This window comes from Alligator mississippiensis, chromosome 1 (genome assembly GCF_030867095.1).
Source record: "Alligator mississippiensis isolate rAllMis1 chromosome 1, rAllMis1, whole genome shotgun sequence".
Classification (NCBI taxonomy): Eukaryota; Metazoa; Chordata; order Crocodylia; family Alligatoridae; genus Alligator; species Alligator mississippiensis.
Window position 1 is genome coordinate 229,521,629 of NC_081824.1, and position 15,491 is coordinate 229,537,119.

Below are 15,491 nucleotides of genomic sequence, written 5' to 3' on the forward strand. Positions count from 1 at the left end.
AATATTATTTTTTGCCTGTTCATTCAACATCCAAACTGATTATTTTATTAGTAGTTAGCATTGTAGTTATGATTTACAGAGCCATCAAAGATGGGATCCCATGCTGTCAGGATCTCTACAAGCATAGTAAGAGACAGTCCTGATACTGAAGAGCATCCACATGTATAAAACAGACTAGATGTGGAAGACAAAACAGGGGGAAACAGAAAGGTGAAGGTTACATGTAAGAGGTCAGGGGCAGAGCGGGAACAGAAACAGGTTCTGAGTGAGTCCAAGTCTAGTGCTGAATTCACCCAGCCAGCCTGCTCTTGACATTTTAAAGGGCTGATCTGCAAGCTCATTTCTCAGAAAAAAATCAAGCAAATTAAAATATACAAAATAAGAATCTTCTGCCAAAGGAAGAGATAGAAATCAGTATGTATAGCTTTTCATGTACTCTTTACAGACCAGATCCTCAACTGGTGTGAATGAGGGAAGTCCACTGACCTGAAAAGAAATACACCAGTGAATACAAGTTGAGGCTTTGGGTCTGTAAATCTAGGAAGTGCTTTAGTACCATAATGAGGGGGACAGAATAAAAATGTAGTATATCAGAATCCTCTACTAGGTAAAATTGTGTGAAGAGACTATAATTGCTCTTATAGATTGTAAAAACAAAAATATAATTGTTAAATAGTTCATGAATTCAATATATCTCTTTTCGAAGCTGATCCACTAATAAAGTCCGTGGGGGCAAAATGGATGGGAGACAATACAGGGGGAAGCTTCTGCCTAGGAGGGACAAAGGCCCAGGCTACAATCCAGGGCTCTCTCCCTTTACAGGGAGCATACACATCACTATGCCTTCCTCCTGGTCTGACCTATCTTCCACATACCTCCCTCTCATCCCTCCCAGGGGCCAGCTTCAAAAGGAACATGGGAGAAGGCCTTGGATAATGGCTGACCTGTGGTGTAGTGGTTATGGTGCTGTGCTGAGAAGTAGAAGAGATCCAAATTCAAACCCCACTCTGTGCAAGTAGGGATTAGAATCCAGGACCTTGGGTTTCCCAAGCGAGTGCCTCAGTTATTTGGGGGAAAAGAGGGGAGGTGGTCTCACTCTCTCAACTTGTTGCCAGTCTGCACAACTACAGCTGTCCATTTACATAAAGCAATGTGTCCAGCAACAGAATTTAGATGTTCAAGTGCCTAAAATGCCTTGTAGATAAGAAAAAATGGCGGCTTAAGTAGTCAGAGAAGAAGAGAATGTTATCCACAGTGCATCAACGTGTAGTTTCATGATATCCTGAATAAGAAAACAATAAGGATACTTACATAATTCGGTTGTGTAATTTGCACATCCAAACGTGTAGGGATTCCTGGTTTGGAAATATACAAGTAATTATAACCTCCTGGAAGAACACCTCCTAGTATAAATAAAAAAATTAAGATTTATTCAGTCATATGCTGCTTACTAAACAGCTCCTTAGAGAATGGATAAAAATCTTGTTAATTTTTGCTGCACTTCCATATATCCATATTTTTATATTTTTGTGCATTTCAGTACAAATAGTGCCAATTCTAATCATAGTTATAATGATGTTAAACTGGAATAAATCACTTGTTTTCAGTGGAATTAATCTGTATTTATAATAATGCAGCTGAGAACACAATCTGGTCCACTTTTCCATTATTTTCTAGTATTTCTTTTGGTAATTACTAAGAAGAGGATGACAGCTAAAAACACCATAGGGATGGTAAATGTTTAGAAATACATTTTCAATATCTTCTTGAAGAGCATGCACAATTCTTGGACCAGCAGAACAATGTATCTGAGCATGCATTGTGTGCACTTCAATTATCCTATCCGCACATACTAGTGTACTTTATGGGCCCAATACCCTGTACACATTGGGTGACATCATCACTATGCACAGGTTTAACACAAGGGCTGCACACATCTTAATGCAGACTTGTCTTCTGGTACTGACCCTTTGTGCAGGGTTGAATTTCACATACCTATTTTGGATGGTTCATCGATTGTCAGAAGCTTTTGAAAAGCTGGCCCCAAAAATGTCAAGTACCCAATTTTGTTCAGATGAGCTTTATTTTGGATATCACACAAAACCAGGTGAAGTTTTTCTTTTTTGGTAACTATTAGTTGCTAACTACATCAGTGCTAACCATTACATCATTGATATGAAATTCTCAGAAAATCCAATCAAGAAAAGGTGTAGACTATAAGGTTGAGAAATGTGAAGCTTTTGAGTGCCATAGGCTAAAAAAGCAGCACGTTATTAAAGCAAAGTATAAAAGGTCTTGTTGAACTACATGTCACACAGCCTTTATCATCAAGAAGTGCTTCTCCAGAGAGAGGTAAAGAACGAAGAAGCAAACCAGATGAATAAAGGTCAAGCTTCATGCTTGTGACAAAGTGTGAGGATAAGGAGTCTTTCCACACATGTCTAATTATTAATGGGATTACATTAAACATGCTGTAAGAACCCATCAGCTCACACATACAGCATAAAATCTAGTACAGATAAGCAATCTGTCAAGCAGCATTTACTTACTCAGAAAACAATCATTCATACAATTCCTGTCATGCTATTTTATACTACAGTAGAAGATATAGCAGAAGAAAGCATAGAAATGTGATTGACAAATAGTGTTTTGACCTACCTTGAATTTTACATCCCTTGTACATTGGGATGAGTCTATCCATATCATCTGGGGGCTCAGAAACTGGCTCCAGAGTTGGATCAAAGAGATTCAATATAGATGCAGCAAACTGGAAGCCAATCTCTTTTGAACTGAAATTGCTATGTGTCCATTCATTTGTATAATATATATTTGAGAACTTGGTTAAAGGACCAGCGGCTCTGATAGTAATGTCATTAGTATGGAAATTGGTATCAATCACAAGTCTTCCATCATAAACAAGACATGCCTCATTAATTGCCTTGAAGGTTTCATAATCCACTCCCTTGTGGGAAAAGTTAAGGAATGCCTAAAAAGATGTAATAAGTATAGGTTATAAACATTGCTCATTGTCTATTATGAGTCCTCTGGCACATTTTGAACTGTGATTTATTTTGTACACACTATTTGTACATACTGGGCATGTCTATGCATGAATGTATACATACCTAAACTTAATGTGTCTTAGCATAATGCACGTTAAGACTGTCAGTGCCGAGGGGCTGTGGCCAGCAGCCCGGGCACGTGGGCCGGGGAAAGGGTCGGCACGGCAAACTAGAATTAGGCACCAACGCATAGAGGTTGATTAAAGATTGTTTTACTTACACTGTAGGTGGTTGCGGTGCAGGCAGGAAAACTTTCTTGAGTTGCAGTTACAAAAAAACCCACACACGTGGAGTTTGCTAGGCTCCACTGAAGACACACAAGCGGAGTTTGCTAGGCTCCGCTAAACGAACACGAACAGAGCTCTGGATACCACTCACGGAGTTTGCTAGGCTCCGTGGAACGACCGAAATGAGAGTCCGAAAGGTGACTCTCCACGAGTGCGCAGAGTAGGGTACGTCGAGGGATTGTGCGGCGACGGGGAGAGGCTAGAGGTTGATCAGCCCCCTGTATCCTCCTCTAAGGCACACGCGGAGTTTGTTAGGCTCCACAGCGTGCTTGAGTTCTTCACGAGATGGATGTGAAGCCCTCCAACTTTGGAGGAAACTGCTCAAGCTTCTTATACGGCTAGCAAGCCAATCGCTAGCCGCCACGTGGGAATAATTAGAAACAGCCAATAATGGGGTACGAATTTACATGTGTGTGGCAGGAACTCTTTTGCACCGGGGATTTCTCTATGCAACTGAGAATTACACCGTGCAAAGAAAGCTCCATGTGGCGGGAAATAATTCTGCAGTGCCGAAGCACACACAAAATCATACCCTTTGGGTCATGACAAAGACGATTTAGACGCATGTCTACATGTGGATGCCGTGAGGCACCTTAATGCGGTTGGAGGGGCAGCCTGCCCTGGTCAGCACCCTGGACAGTTCCCAGAAGCCCGTGGCAGCGTAGCCAGGCAGTGCAGCCCAGCAACAAGGGTGGGAGCCTCCAGTCTCCCCAGATGTGGTTGGCCTGGCCCTGGCCCCACCCCCAGCCCTAACCCCTTCCCTTTGTTCTTGCCTCCCCAGTGTCAGATGAGAGCGGGCTAGAGCCAAGCCCATGGGGCCCCATGCTGCTACCAGGTTCTGCCAAGAAGAAGATGTGGTGAGTGGTGTTCTGCAAAGTGTAGACGCTGGAGCTGGAGTAGTGGTTCTGGCAGCAGCAGTTCCTGTCTGTGTGCGCCAAGTTGGCAGAGGGGACAGGAGGCATGAGGGTACCTGTTAAAGCACAAGGGGCAGGCTGGGTGGGGGCTCAGCCAAGGGCTGGATCAGGTGGGCCAAGGAGAGAGCTGAGTCCCCACCCTCGTGCCTCCTGCCCCCTCTGCTGACTTACTGCATACCGACAGGGACCACTGCTGCCAGAACTGCCACTCCAGCTCCAGCATCTGCGCCTTGCAGAACAGAACCTGGTGTGTTTTCTTCTTGGCGGCGCCCAGCAGCAATGTGAGGCCCCATCACTTCATCTCTGTCTAGCTCTGTCACATAGTGTTAAAGCACCTTATGGCATCTACACATGGGTTAAAGTGCCTTAACTAATCACGCCTAAATTTGATACTTGCAGGTATTGAATTTAGGCATGATTAGCCTAAAATTGCCATTTTCAGGCGCATTAAGGGCACGCATATGTAGATCCATGCCCTTAACGTGTCTCGAAAATGGCTAATGCACCTTAAATCACCATGTGTAGATGTGCCCACTGTTAAGTTATAATAACCAATATTGAGAATTATTAAAACAGACCTAGAGCCAGGTTTATTTCACTATGAATATTATGAATTCTATTCGTTTTGGTTAACTAGATATCATTCATTTAAATAATAATTATCTAATATTTAGTATCTTAAATATCCTGAAAGGATGTACATATTATTCCTATGACATTATAAGGATATGACATAAAATGCAAGTTCCTTTTTTCAAATGTATAAACCAAACTGAAAAACATAGTACTGAGAGACAGTAACGCAATGTTGTGGCTTAGAAAAAATATTGCATTTTCCAAGTATTTTTGTACCGCTGTGGTTAAATATTTACAAGAAATCTATGCTACCATAGTTGCCAGATTCATTTTTATATATTACAAATCTAATAATTTTCTATTTTTCAATGAACCAACATTTGGAATGACTTCAAACACTTATTAGTATAGGAAGACAATTAAATGATAAGATAAACTGGTCAAGTAAAAGATTTTTCCACAGAAATAGAATGACACCATCTTTCTATTAAGTTTCCTTTATTGTATGCCATGTGCTCTTTCTTTTACAAGGTTTGCTTCTCTTTCTAAACTTAATATCTTTGCAGGACAAGAACAAAGGAACATGCAATGAAATTAAAAAGTAGCTAATTCAAAATTGATAAAAGGAAACATTTTTTATTCAAAGTCTAATTAGACTGTGGAACTCATGCCAATGGAAGTTGCTGAAGCCAAGAACTCAGCAAGAGTCATAAAGGGATTGGTTATGTATATGAAGAACCAGAATGATGATGAAAATTATAAAGGGATATTAACCATCAAGCTTCTGGGCTGAAAACCAAATGCTCTTATAAAACAGGCTGCGATGTGATAGGAAAGGTTACCTCACACCTGTCCACATCTGTTTTCAGCAAACTGTGTCTCTGGGGCCATGGTGAGTCTCTGGATTAGAGGAATCTCAGGTCTGAACCAGGTTGGCTATTCCTATGTTCTTATAATGGAAGTTTTTAGTATGCAAGTGTTTGGCAGTAAGTATTGAGGAAAACCATAGGCATTCTTTTCATACTGCAATAAGGATGCAGCAGTTCAATATATGTTTGGGTTTGGGAGGCTGTGAATTTTAAACAATAAGACATTAATTTATGAATAAGTTATTGATTGCTCCTCCAGGCACATTTATTTTGTCAAAGACAATAAACAGTAGGGAGACACATCATCCCACTCCACTGAACCTCAAAATAATGTAACGTAGCCACCTTCAGAGCAGCACGGGAGATATACCAAAGCTCTTTGTTTCATGTACTTATTTGTACACACTGGCCCTGTGATGGTATAGAATATATACCCTCTGCACTGATGGTATAACATATACCCTCTGCACTGAATATTCACCCTTGTGAGAGACAGCAATGCTGATACCAGGGTGTTTTGAGCAAATTATGTCTACAGGGCTACTTGCTGCTCTTTCCCACAGCAAATTTCGAGGATCTAAAAAGATGAACAGCCTCAAACTCCCTTCAGTTCCTTTTTGGTGGGAAAGTCAATAGGGAAAGGAACCTTTCACAGGTAAAAAAAAATCTTGGAGAATAAGATACTAGACAATTAACCTTCTTTTATTGGACAAATAGAAGATTAAAAAATGGGGAGATGAAACAAGTGTACTTATTAAAAAGCGGAGGAGGATAATTTACTGCAGTTCAGCTGAACCTGCTGCAACTGTTTCGTATGTCATCTCTATCCTGTGGTAAATGGAAGTTAAACCACAATAATTTACAATTGGCCTTGTGGTCTTTTCTCAGGTGTATGTTATTGGGTATGTTCTGACCACTAACAAAGAAGAGATCTCAAGAGCTTTGAGAAACAAGACTCCAACACCAAATCTATAGAGGTACAGACAATAGAGGAAATACCACCCTGAGAAGCTCAGGTAACCTCAACAGTATTCATCATTTTGACAGCTAGGGTACTGCAAGGTCAGTGATGACAACTCCTACCTTAAACATATGAGTGATGGGAGCCCAAGAAGGGTGGCTGTGCCTTAAGGAAATGATCCTTCGGGCACAAAGGGAGACAATCCAGATGTGAGGAAAAAGAGGGAAAGGGGCCAGGAGGCTTCCTTGGCTGACCAGAGAAATCCAGGGCAGCCTACAGGCCAAAAGGGGAGCACATAAAAAGTGGAAACAGGGAGAGATCACCAAAGAGGAGTATACCTCCTCTGCTCGCACTTGTAGGGAGGCAGTTAGATGGGCCAAAGCTACCATGGAGCTGAGGATGGCATCCCAAGTAAAGGGTAACAAGAAATTGTTTTTTAGATATATAGGGAGTAAAAGGAAGGCCCAGGGAGGAATAGGACCCCTGCTAAATGGGCAGAAGCAATTGGTGACAGACAGGGGGGACAAGGCTGAACTCCTCAATGAGTTCTTTGCCTCAGTGTTCCTAAGTGAGGGGCACGACAAGTCTCTCACTGGGGTTGTAGAGAGGCAGCAGCAAGGCGCCAGACTACCATGTGTAGATCCTGAGATGGTGCAGAGTCACTTGGAAGAACTGGATGCCTTTAAGTCGGCGGGCCCGGATGAGCTCCATCTGAGGGTACTGGCTGACATTGTTGCACAGCCACTGGCAGGAATATTTGAACACTCGTGGCGCACGGGCCAAGTCCCGGAGGACTGGAAAAGGGCCAATGTGGTCCCCATTTTCAAGAAGGGGAGGAAGGAGGACCCGGGCAACTATAGGCCAGTCAGTCTCACCTCCATCCTTGGCAAAGTCTTTGAAAAAATTACCAAGGCTCACATTTGCGAGAGCCCGGCAGGAAAAATTATGCTGAGGGGAAACCAGCACGGGTTCGTAGCAGGCAGATCATGCCTGACTAATCTAGTCTCTTTTTATGACCAGGTTACGAAACGCCTGGACACAGGAGGAGGGGTGGATGTCGTATACTTAGACTTCAGGAAGGCCTTTGATACGGTATCCCACCCCATACTGGTGAACAAGTTAAGAGGCTGTGACTTGGATGACTACACAGTCCGGTGGGTGGCGAATTGGCTAGAGGGTTGCACCCAGAGAGTCGTGGTGGATGGGTCAGTTTTGACCTGGAAGGGTGTGGGCAGTGGGGTCCCGCAGGGCTCGGTCCTTGGACCGATACTCTTTAATGTCTTCATCAGTGACTTGGACGAGGGAGTGAAATGTACTCTGTCCAAGTTTGCAGATGACACAAAGCTATGGGGAGAAGTGGACACGCCGGAGGGCAGGGAACAGCTGCAAGCAGACCTGGATAGGTTGGACAAGTGGGCAAAAAACAACAGAATGCAGTTCAACAAGGAGAAATACAAAGTGCTGCACCTAGGGAGGAAAAATGTCCAGCACACCAACAGCCTAGGGAATGACCTGCTGGGTGGCACGGAAGTGGAAAGGGATCTTGGAGTCCTAGTGGACTCCAAGATGAACATGAGTCGGCAGTGTGACGAAGCCATCAGAAAAGCCAATGGCACTTTATCGTGCATCAGCAGATGCATGACAAATAGGTCCAAGGAGGTGATACTTCCCCTCTATCAGGCGCTGGTCAGACCGCAGTTGGAGTACTGCATGCAATTCTTGGCACCGCACTTGAAGAGGGATGTGGATAACCTGGAGAGGGTCCAGAGAAGGGCCACTCGTATGGTTAAGGGCTTGCAGGCCAAGTCCTACGAGGAGAGATTAGAGAACCTGGACCTTTTCAGCCTCCGCAAGAGAAGGTTGAGAGGCGACCTTGTGGCTGCCTATAAGTTCATCACAGGGGCACAGAAGGGAATTGGTGAGTATTTATTCACCAAGGCACCCCCGGGGGTTACAAGAAACAATGGCCACAAGCTAGCAGAGAGCAGATTTAGATTGGACATTAGGAAGAACTTCTTCACAGTTCGAGTGGCCAAGGTCTGGAACGGGCTCCCAAGGGAGGTGGTGCTCTCCCCTACCCTGGGGGTCTTCAAGAGGAGGTTGGATATGCATCTAGCTGGGGTCATCTAGACCCAGCACTCTTTCCTGCCTATGCAGGGGGTCGGACTCGATGATCTATTGAGGTCCCTTCCGACCCTAGCATCTATGAATGAATCTATGAATAGGTTACAAGCTGAAATAACAACCCATGTGACTTAGATGAACTCAGAACCTAATTCTGAATGTTTGAAGTGTAACAGATGACAATGCCAAAAGTAACAGGGAGCTGAATTGTTCAAAAGCTACTGCTTTTCAATAAAACAAAAACATTTCATCAACTATGCTACAATCTGGAAGTCAGGTTGCCATCTGAGAGGATACAGGACTACATTGAGAAAGTGTAAGTGGAAGAGACAGGTTGTGTAATTTGGAAAACAATGCAAGATCTGATGTATGATATTGGAACGAAACTGCCATTTTCAACATCTTGATCTGCTATGTTACCATCTTGCCCAAGTCTCAACTGATTTGCAGATATATATACTAAACCAGTGAGGGTCAACCTTTTGGCAAGTGTGTCACAATGAAGTGCCACACCCTCTCTAAGTGTCACTGATCCAGCCCCCTTCCCAATCTGCTGCTCTATTTTCTGCTTCCTCCCCCATGCTCTCTGATTTTCTCCTTCACTTCCTGCTTCCTGCCTTATGTGACTGTGTTGCCTGTCCCCTCCCCAGCCTACCACATGCCACACACGTATGCTGCCCATACCATTTGTGGCATCCCTACCATAGGTTGGTCACCAAATCATTGGAGTAAAAATAAACTCACAAAGAAATTCCCAATTCCACTTTAAGGAAAAATGAGTGTGTCAATGAAGTTGGGGCTTGCTCAACTCATAAATGACCTCTTTAGCAGAACTGGAAACAAGATGTCTTCTCAGCAATAGAGGGGCCCATTCAGGTTTATGCTCTAGTCTACTCAATGTCTGACCTTGTGGAAAGGATTCAGATTACATCTGGGAATGCTCTATTTGTATAATACATAATAGGCACATCTACATGTGCACATTTATTGTTCAGTAACCAAAACTGCTGCACAGTACAGGCACATGTCTACACATGCATACCCATATTGTGCAGTAAATATGGTGACTTATGCTGATTTGAGTGTAAATTTGATACCTGCATCATGCAGGTATCAAATTTACACCTGGCTAGTTACTGTGCAATAACGCACATGTAGACACCTTACTGTGCAGTAACACTGTGTGTGGACTGACTTGGGAATAACTTGAGTCCCAAGTCAGTCCATAGTCAGCATTAATGTACTTCAATGCCTGCATGTGTAGATGCTGGCTTAATACCACTTACTGTGCAGTAACTTATTGTGCAGCAAATTTAAGCTGGTGTAAATGCACACTCAGACACAAGATATTTGTTTTTCTGGCAGATGAGTATCTGTTTCTGGTCAACAGGAGAGTCTTGCAAACTGGACAAATAAGTTTCAGGGTAACTTTTCCCTACAACTTTTAAAAAGACCGAACAAGAACAGGTGGATATATTTCTTGCTGGAGTCACTTGATCCCAGCTGTCTTCCTGCTTATGGAAGGGAGGGGCTGGACCCAATGATCTCTCGAGGTCCCTTACAATCGCTAATGTCTATGAAATCTATGAAGAAGAATGTTCTGGTTTACCATCGAGGAATATTACCATAGACAATAAGATAGATGAGACAGACATTCCCTGATAAACACATGTAACAATTACCTTCTGTATTTTGAATGAGCTGAGATATCAGTGACCCAGGATGAAACAGCATCAGTAAAACTTCCCTTCACTGGCAGCGTCATGAAAGCTACAGATATGGCCTGAATAAAAGGTATTACCCAATTTCATCCTTAAATAATTTACCTATGGACTAAAGTCTAGCTATTGATATGAATGCTTTGACCTCTGCCAGAGGAAGCCAAGATAGCAAGGTTCACTTTCTCTCCCTCCTTTTTTGTGAAACTGATTTAAAAGAAAAGCCTTTCATGGGGTCTCATGGCAATTTGAAGTTGTATGACAGTTTGTTACAGAATTTGTTTCATAATGAGTGATGTTATGTTCACACCCCCTTGTAAGGGGAAATCTTCATGTGCCATGGGCAAGGAGCAGCGCTACAGACAGCCAATTCTGTGGAATCAATATTCTTAACCTCATTGCAAATTTACACAAGTTTAAGGAATTTCCCCTTGGGTGCTGTCACTATCTTAGTACTTGGGTTAGGGTAAGTTAAAAAAATATAAGAACACTCTAACATATCTGTGCTTGAAGCAGATACCTACTATGCCCAAACAAAGAACAAAAGTTCAAGGTCATCCTTGCACCATAACAGAGTATAGTCTACGACTAAAGCAATAGGTGCAGAACAAAAGGTCCAATTCTAAACAGATCCGAGAGCCCCTTGATGCAACCTGGATGGATATGTGGGTCTAATGCTATTTCTGCAGTTGCTGGATTTCTTTAGGCAAGTGATATGCCAGCTAAGCTGGCATGGTTACTGTACAAAACCTTGACATCTGACTCAGATGACCCAGAGTGTTGTGAGAACATTAATGTCCAATATAATGGGCCCTGTGCTTCATCAAATAATTTGTCACATCCTACAACACTGCTCATAAGCCCTGGACTGAGTCAATACGCATGGGCCCAGCAATGTTCCAGGTGCTCAAACCATTTTAGAAGAATGAGGGAGAAGCTGGTGTTATTGTCCATGAATATCACAGACACTTCTGTTTAGCTGTTTGATATTATCCTACCTGACAGCACAGAGTTAAACCAAAGGACATTCTTAAAGGGGAAATAAGAACTGAAACAATGATAGAGATTATACACCTCAAGGTAGCAATGGGAAAACTGTAAACTGGGGAACATAAACTGTTTCAACTAAGCTAATAAGACTTACATTTCCAAGGACCAAACTTAGGGTCAAGGGGATATTAAATCACTTAAGCCTCCTGGAGGAAGGGTAGTTGAACATGTAGAAGTGGCTGGAGGTGGCAATTTGACAGAGAGAATGCTACAGGGGCTGTCTGGCCAAGAGAGGGGTCTGAGAAGTCTGAGAGAAGCTAACCCAAAACTTGCAAGGAAAGACCAGAACTGAGGTAAGAATTATGTTTAGATGAGGACTAATGCACTTTGTTGTTTTAGCCCTTTTCTATGCTTCCTATGTACCTTTGGGTAAATAAAAATGCTATGATTTGAAAAAGCTATTTTTGAGCCAATTCATTCAGCCATTAGCCATGGGCCTCTGGAGGAAAAGGGGTTACAGGTGCCGCTGGGTCTGTGGCATTAATATAGAAAACAAATGGGGTTCCACCCCCAGATCCAAGCCAAGAATAACTGGGCTATGCTGTTCCACCCTCAACAAAAATGAAGGAAGTCAGGTCTGATCCTGAAGGGTGCACTGGAAAGGAGAGTCTCAATCCTGTAACTGTGACAACTTAGCATCAAACTAGAACAACCTGTTGGGTCTGAGTATAGTAGTGTCTGGCAGGACAGCTGTACTGCTACCCAGTACATCCACATGTGGTGGATAGAGGGATGACCTTCAGGGAAGTTAGCTGTGAAATAAGCAGGGGTAACTGACAAATAAGCAGTCATGGACCAAGCAGTGGCAGCACCACCCGGATGTAGTGAGGACAGCAGATGGCAATGCTTTCCCTCCTGAGAAGCCACATAGAACTTTTGACGGTGCTGTGACAAGGCGAGTACAGGTCACCACTATAATAAGCCTGCTCAGCCCCCAGCCATGGGTCTAAAAGTCATCTACAGTGGAGCAGGCAGAAGATGTTAGAATCTCAATGGCTGCAAAGGCAGAAGAAGGCTGCAGCAGAATAAGATCCCCAGCTGTCTTGGCCTCCTTGTCATTAGATTACAGTCCCGTTCTGTCAAGACTCATGTGGAAGCTGATGTGTAACAGCTTCTCCATGATAAAAGAAATCATGCACAGGCATCTTCCATGAAAATGGCTTCTCCAGCACATTTTTCAATCCCTTTGGTGACCAGCTAGTGATGATGGGAGCAGAATTGTGAGGTCTAGAAGCTCCTATTCATAAACTGGCATGAGGTGGCAGTTACAAGCAGGTCGTCTAGCACTTGGACAAGGACAGGAGTGAAATTTGACAGCTGTAATTGAGACTCAGCAGCCAATTTCCAGATCCACTCTGCTCACCCCACGTGGGGAGGGGGCTAGAAAAAGTGCCCTAAACATTTCCTGTCTACCTTCTTCCTGACTGGATGACTGTGTCTAGTGGGATCACCTTTACTGCGGTCAAAATCAATGAAGATACACTTTCAGTTGTGGGACCTGGAACATCAGGACTCTCATGTACCATGCTAACAGTGAACATCAAGAGTGCTGCACAGCAATCATGGTTCAAGAACCCAGGCAACACAACACTGATGTTGCTGCACTGAGAAAAATCTGGTGAGCGGGAGATGGGCAGCTCAAGAAGAACATGAAAGTGGCTATACTTTCTTCTGAAAGGGTAAACAGGAAGGAGAACACTGGCTTCATGGAGTTGGTTTTCCCATCAGGAATGAACCCATAAATCAACTCAATGAGTTCCCTATCAGAGTTAATGAGTGCCACATGACTCTCTCTCTTAAACTGATGGGGAGCCAATATGCCCCAACTCCTGATGCCACCTATGAAGTCAAGGAGAAATTTTACACCAACCCTGACCAAGTCTTTTATGACTTTCCAGAGGGAAACAGACTTATTCTTCTCAAGGATTTCAACATCAGATTTGGGAAGACCTCAAACCTCTGGAATGGAACCATCGGCAAGGAAGGAATAGGAAAGATCAATTCCAATGGCATCCTCCTCTTGACCAAATGCACAGAATATGGACCCACCATCACCAACACCCTATTCTACCAGAAAACCAGGCATAAGGCATCATGGCAACACCTGCAATCTAAGCATTGGTACCTGACTGCCTATATCATTGTTTGTGCCCAAGATCGCAAAGATGTCTACATCACCCGAGCTATGTTAGGAGCTGATGATTGCTGGACTGATCACCAACTCATCTGCTCAGTTATGTCACTCAAATGAGCTCCCAAATGATGGCTGCAGCAGAAGCAATCCCAATGGAAGATCAATGTTGAAGGACTCAAGGACCCAAAAGTGAGACCTCTTTAACCAGTGCCTGGTAAATTCCAATCAACAACAATGGGAGAATGTCAGCAGGTCTGCCTTCAAGTTCATCATCATCAGTGACCGTGAAGAGACACTTGGATTCTCAACCAGGAAACATCAAGACTGGTTTGACAGGAATGACTGGGAGATCCAAGAGTTGATTGACTGCAAGCACAAAGTCTTTGGGCTTGGCAGAATGACAACAACTCCAAGCAAAAGAAACTGAATCTCCTACAAGCCAAGGCAGAGATCCAAAGGAAGACCCATGATATGAAGAACAGATGGTGGGAAGACAAGCTGAAAGAGATTCAACATCTTGCTGACATTCACGATATGTGCAGTTTCTTCAGTGCCACCAAAGCCATCTGCGGTCTGAGCACTAAGGAACCAAACCCAGATGGAGGAGACCTCATCAAAGAAAGGGGAGCCATCAACACCCATTGGAAGGAGTATTTCAAAGATCTTTTCAATTGAGACTCTGTTATTGATGAGAGTGTTCTTAACTCCATCCAGCAGCACCCAGTCAGAGATGATCTTGGAATCCCTTCAACCCTTGATGCGGTGAGGAACGCCATCAAACAGATGAAGAATGTGTGGAGCTGATGGAATCCCTTCAAAATCTTCAAGCACGGGGGAGAGGAGCTCACATCATAGTGCCATGCCCTCTTCTTAAGGATTTGGAATGATGAGGAAATTCCAGATGACCTCAGGGATGCCATGATTGTGACAATCTTCAAGAAAGAAGACAAGTTTGACTGTGGAAGTTACAGAGGGATCACACTGCTGTCCACCAAAGGAAAGATCACTGCAAGAACCCTCCTGAACTGTCTCCTTCCACTTGCTGAAGAGCTCCTCCCAGAATCTCAGTGTGGGTTTAGGGCATCAAGAGGCACGACTGACATGATCTTCACAACTTACCAGCTGCAGGAAAAATGCTGGGAACAACATAAACCTCTACATGGCCTCCTTTGACCTTACAAAAGCATTGTGTATTTTCCATACTACAGAAGTCATCTCTCACAGTATGCTGTCATCAACGGAGAAATCCATCACTTCAAATGTGCAAGTGCAGCCTTCAGACACCTGAGGAAATGGGTGTTCAAAGATGGTGACATCAGATCCAAAACCAAGCTCATGGTTTATCAAGCAGGTGTGATCCCTGCTTTACTGTACGGAGCTGAGACGTGGACAATGTACAGGAAACACCTCAAGTTGTTCAAGAAGCACCATCCACACCACCTGCAGAAGATCCTTTGAATACAGTGGGAAGATAGATGCACTAACACTAGTGTCCTCTTGCAAGCAAACACCACAAGGATTGAGGTGATGATCATCCAACATCAACTTTGCTGGGGTAGCCATGTCATTTGGATGCCCAACTCCAGATTCTCAAAGCAAGTCTTATCCTCCCAGCTCAGTCAAGGCATATGCTCAAGAGGAGAGCAGAGAAAGTGCTTCAAGGATGTTCTCAAAGCCAACTTGAAAAAGTACATCAACATCAACTCATGGGAGACTATCGCCCAGGATTGTCCCAAATGAAGGAAGTGTCTGCTGTAAGGATCTCAGTACTTTGAAACCTTACAACAACAACAGAA

The 15,491-nt window shown here is 43.6% G+C and overlaps 1 protein-coding gene across 2 annotated transcripts in view; it reads right to left on the bottom strand.

The window, feature by feature from the left end:
- Positions 1 to 15,491, bottom strand: part of CFAP61 (cilia and flagella associated protein 61) — a 241,240-nt gene that overhangs the window by 46,275 nt on the left and 179,474 nt on the right. For both annotated transcript variants that reach the window (XM_019491015.1, XM_019491016.1), the window contains 2 exons: positions 2,659 to 2,986; positions 1,312 to 1,403 (listed from right to left, as the gene is read on the bottom strand). In XM_019491015.1, coding sequence (XP_019346560.1) covers positions 1,312 to 1,403; positions 2,659 to 2,986 — 420 coding nt within the window. The remainder of the gene's footprint in view (positions 1 to 1,311; positions 1,404 to 2,658; positions 2,987 to 15,491) is intronic.